The sequence below is a fragment of the Grammomys surdaster genome, unplaced genomic scaffold (genome assembly GCF_004785775.1).
Source record: "Grammomys surdaster isolate TR1022 unplaced genomic scaffold, NIH_TR_1.0 126109, whole genome shotgun sequence".
NCBI lineage: Eukaryota > Metazoa > Chordata > Mammalia > Rodentia > Muridae > Grammomys > Grammomys surdaster.
The window spans coordinates 5803080-5808079 of record NW_021620917.1 but is presented as its reverse complement, the minus strand read 5'-3'; the positions used below and the strand labels follow the sequence as shown (position 1 = coordinate 5808079).

General features: G+C 57.5%; 1 protein-coding gene across 1 annotated transcript in view; it reads left to right on the top strand.

Annotated features, from left to right (window-relative positions):
• Positions 1–1224: 1224 nt before the first annotated feature.
• Positions 1225–5000, top strand: part of Uncx (UNC homeobox) — a 4621-nt gene continuing 845 nt past the window's right edge. Inside the window, exons 1-3 of the mRNA XM_028755980.1 lie at positions 1225–2010; positions 2187–2362; positions 4415–5000. The exon at positions 4415–5000 is cut by the window's right edge and continues 845 nt beyond it. Of these exons, the coding sequence (XP_028611813.1) occupies positions 1725–2010; positions 2187–2362; positions 4415–5000 (1048 nt within the window). The 5' untranslated portion in view covers positions 1225–1724. The remainder of the gene's footprint in view (positions 2011–2186; positions 2363–4414) is intronic.

Genomic DNA, 5000 nt, shown 5'->3' with positions numbered 1-5000 from the left:
TCAGAGTACTATGCCTACAAATTTGGGGTCAGCAAAAAGCCATCTCTCCAGGGACAAGCTTGCTTTTACAAAGGATACATACACGTTCACATACCCATCCATCCTGGATGAGCCCACCTCGGCTCACAGTCCGCGCTTGCCGCTTATTTAAGGATATGTCCCCTAATGATTTAGTTTTGAGACTATCAATATTTTACAGTGGAGAAGGGAATGGCATCTCACTGCGAACATAATTTAATTATAATAGATGGGTTAGTGCCTCCAACCCATTCTTCAGAGCTGACTCAGAGGGAGATTTATTTATTTATTTATTTATTTATTTGAAGGGATGCGTGGGCCATTGGTCACTATCGCGAAGTTACCGTTGTCCTTCTTCCTTCCGTACCCCCTCCTCTTCTGGGCTGGCGTCCAGGACCCATATGGGTGGGAGTTAAGTGGGGTTAGGGTGCCCCAGCTGCCACCACCCTGTCTATATTGATGGGGTAACTGCCAATCAAGGAGGAGGGCACCGGGTTAGACTCCTTTTAGGTGGGGGCTGCATTTGGCTGGATCACTGTTTGGAAGTCCTCTCCCCACCTCTCCCTCCACCTCCTCCTCCCCTCCCTTTCCCCCTTCCCTTTTCACTGTGGTCTCTCTGTCCATCTATTCCCACTTTCCTCCCCTTTCTTCTCTCTTTCTGCCTTGTTCTTCTCATCCTCCCTTTCTCTCCACTCTCCTTTTTCATTCTCTCTTCTCTTTATCCTCCCTCCTCCTCCCGTTTTCTCTTCTCTATCCTGCTTTATCCTTCACTTCTCTGCGTCCTTCTATCTCTTCTCGGTCCACTCCTCCCTCTTTTCTTTCTCCTCTCTCCTTCCTTCTCCATTCTCCTCCCCTTTCTTCTTCTCCCCTCCCTTCCATCTTTTCTTCCTCTCCATCCACTTCCTCTCTTTCCTCCTTTTCTTTCTGCACTCCTCCTCCCCAATCCTCTCCTTTCTCTCCCCCTCTTGTCCTTCCTCCTCCTCTTTCTTCCCCTCGGTCTTCCAGTTCGTTGGGACACTTCTCTCCCCTTCCTCTCCTCCCCCTCCTCCTCCTCCTCCTCCTCTCCTCCTCCTCCCTCTGCCGCCGCCGCTCGCGGCAGCCCGTAGCCCGGGAGAGGCCGCTGGTAGAGAAGCCCTTGTAGTTTTAAATTCAATGTGACAGTTTCGGAAAGAGCGGATGATGAATCTCCCATTATTGGATCAGTCTATTTGCCGCTCAATGTCTCTCTGTAATTGGAGCAACATCACTTTAAAGGTTCAGAGAGTACAGCATTTCTGGTGAAAAATCCCCACAACACGCCGGCGAATGTTTTAAAGGGAAATCTATTAGAAGGAGGCGAGGGGCGGGAGCGGCGGGGGGCAGGAGTGGGGGGCTCGCCGGGGGCCCCCGGCCGGCCGAGCGCGGCGGTGCCCCTCCCTCCCCACCCCGTCTTGTTGTGACAGCTCCTGATACTGTTTATGGAGGTGCGTGTCAGGTATAATTAGCAATCGATATGGAAAACGTTTCCTTGCACCCAGCACGCCTCTGACGTCAGAGCCGATTAGCGCTTCTTATTGGTCCCAAATTCCCCGGGCCGCGGCTAATTATCGAGAGCTTGATGTTGATAAAGTAAAGCGGCAGAGCGCGGGCCGAAGCATGTGTAGGGCTCCGGGCCCCTGTCCCCGCCGCCGTCCGCGCCCCCGCGCCCCTCCAGCCCCACGCGCGAGATGATGGACGGTCGCCTCCTGGAGCACCCGCATGCCCAGTTCGGGGGCTCGCTGGGCGGCGTGGTGGGCTTCCCCTACCCGCTGGGCCACCACCACGTGTACGAGCTGGCCGGTCACCAGCTGCAGTCGGCCGCCGCCGCCGCCGCCGCGGCCTCAGTGCCCTTCTCAATCGACGGCCTGCTCAGCGGCTCGTGCGCTGCAGCAGCCGCCTCGGTGGTCAACCCCACGCCGCTGCTGCCGGCCGCCTGCGGGGTTGCGGGCGAAAGCCAGCCCTTCAAGCTTGCAGGTAGGCTGGAGGCGGGGACACGGGGAAACACAACGGGGGGCCTCGGGGGTGGGGTGCACCAGGCCGTCCGGGAGTAGAGACCCACTCCTCCGTGCGCCCCGCACCCGAAGTGGGTGCAAGCGAGGCAAGCATCTGCTGGGTGGCTGAGCATTGCAGCGTCCTGTGCATGCCCGCAGACTCGGGGGATCCAGACAAGGAGAGCCCCGGCTGCAAACGGAGACGCACTCGCACCAACTTCACCGGCTGGCAGCTGGAGGAGCTGGAGAAGGCGTTCAACGAGAGCCACTACCCGGACGTGTTCATGCGTGAGGCGCTGGCACTGCGCCTGGACCTGGTCGAGTCCCGAGTTCAGGTAAAGACTGGTGTCGCCCAAGGAGTCCGAGATCCCGCACGAGGCGTGCAGAGCGCTGTGAGGCAGGGCCGTCTTTGTTCTAAGTGGCGGGGAGGTGGTTTCAGGCTCCGCGCTGCTGGCCAGGGTGGGGATTATGAGGGTTGGACCCCTTCTCCCATCTGGAGGTGAGTAACTTGAGAGTGCCAAGGTGATTTGGGAGCGATCCTGGCGGCGCCCCAGTAGCCACTGCAGTGACTGCGTTCGATCCGGGGAAGCCGAGTGTAGGTTGGCGGCGCACGGTCTGGAAAGGCGCAAGGTTGCCGAGGCTCGGAAAATGACCTCCAGGGGGGAACAAAGTGGGCCCGGGCCTGGGTGCTCTTGACGGAGACTTTCTCCCAGCCCCGAAGCCGACAGATCTGTTGGTTTACCTCTGGCCTGTGAAATATTAAGATAGAAACACGTATTTATCCATCGCCTTGTAAACGGCCGCTGGGACAGAGAGTTGCATTCGTGGAAGAGGAGGTGGAAACTTTCGCGGTTAACACAGTGGAAAAGAGGGGAGCTTTTTTTTTTTAAAGGGCATCTGAATTTAAGACCCTTCCCCCATTAAATTCCTTCCACCCCAACCTCTTCGTTATTCGATTTCATGCGGAGCCAGGAGGCAATATTCTTTAAGAAAGAAAGAAAGGAAGGAAGGAAGGAAGGAAGAAAGGGAAAAGAAACAGCATTAATTTGGCATAATAAAATTCCAGAATTAATGTCTGCATAATTAGGTGCTTTCCTAGAGTACAGGAGTCTTGGGGTTTGTGTCATTAGTGGCTTGGGGTTGAGGCAGACGCTGTCAAAATACCGGTTTAGCACCATAGCTTTGCCTAAAATGTTTGGGTTCTAGCATTGGCCTGCCCTTTCTGTTTAAAAATCCCTTTATCCAATTTGTTCTGTGGCCTAAGTGAAGTCCGAGTCTTTTTATTTCTCCTCTAATAGGATAGTAATTTCTGGTGATGGAGTAATCTGCAAATTGCACATCCCCCCAAAAAAAAGTTTTGAAAAAGAAAAGAGAATGCTTCCCAGGGTTTTGGCTTAGCCTCGGAGACTCCTGCGCAAACCAGGCTCCCCTCGAGCAGGTCTGGTGCGCAATCCTGCCAACTTTATATGGCCACAGCAAAGCATTTACATTGCTACATTGTGCATGGGATGGTAGCCTTGCCTAGGGCTCCCAGGGCCTTGGCCCATGAAGCAGTGGTCTTGGGAGCTGTTGTGATCTTTAAATTCTTCTCGGCTGTCCCAGACAAGGCCTGCAAGAGAGCATGAAAGAATACAGAACATCTCTGCTTTCTGGGGTTGGAAGGGGCTGGTGGTCAGCCTCGGGCCTTCTTGCACGTCTTGTAGCATCCCTCAGGTCAGGCCAAACTGGACTGCTTTGGAATGGCTCTGTGGTCCCTGGCCCTAGGTCCTGCATAAAGAGTGATGGGCATAGCTGTGATGTGGAGGTGGGCTACTGAAGGTGCATCCAAGTTCGGCTTCACAGGCCCTTCCTGAGGAAGAAGTACCCAGGTTTCCCTTCGAGGGAGACCCTCAAATGTGGGCTTTGAGCGTCTCTTGGGGACCGAACACAGGTGTAGAGGTCTGGCGGCTCAGCACAGCCTTTCCTGCTCATCACCAGGCCAGGCCCCTTAGAACTGAGAGATGCCAGCGAGGGCAAATCGGAGCCCTGCTTTCTGCCTTCCCCTACCCCCCAACCGGGAACTCTGGACAGCGCGGGGTCACAGGCCACACCGGCCTTGGCTGAGGAAGGGGCAGCTCCTCGGGGCCCGAGGTGAGAAGTCAGAGCGGGAAGCTGGCCAAGAGGCCCATCTATGCTTCTTCCGGCTGGATGAGATGCTGGCCAGAAGCTGCAACCCGAGTATCAGCATCTAAGGGCCGGTGGAGAGCTTACCCTGACTCTGGCTGCTCCTGCTGGAGCCGAGGTTGCTTAGACCTGTCTGGGCGCGCTTGGGAGGCCTGCGGCCCCCGCGGAGGGCTAGCCAGCCTGATTGTGCCTTCCCCCCCTCCCCCTTTGTCCGGCTGTTCTAGGTCTGGTTCCAAAATCGCCGGGCCAAGTGGAGAAAGAAGGAGAACACCAAGAAGGGCCCGGGCCGGCCGGCCCACAACTCACACCCGACCACGTGCAGCGGGGAGCCCATGGACCCGGAGGAGATCGCTCGCAAGGAACTGGAGAAGATGGAGAAGAAGAAACGCAAGCACGAGAAGAAACTGCTCAAGAGTCAGAGCCGCCACCTGCACTCGCCTGGTGGCCTGTCTCTGCACAGCGCGCCCAGCTCCGACAGCGACAGCGGTGGCGGAGGCCTGTCTCCAGAGCCACCCGAGCCGCCGCCGCCGCCGACCGCCGCGGCCAAGGGCCCTGGAGCGCACGGCTCTGGCATCGCGGGTTCCGCTCCCGTACCTCCTGGCGAGCCACCCGCGCCTGGCACCTGCGATCCCGCCTTCTACCCGAGCCAAAGAAGCAGTGCCGGCTCGCAGCCACGGCTAGGCCGCCCGGCGGACAAGGACACGGTCCCTTGCGGGCCCGGAGCGTCAGCGACTGCGGGCCTGCCTAAGGCTAGCCCGTTCAGCGTGGAGAGCCTGCTGTCCGACTCGCCGCCGCGCCGCAAAGCCACCC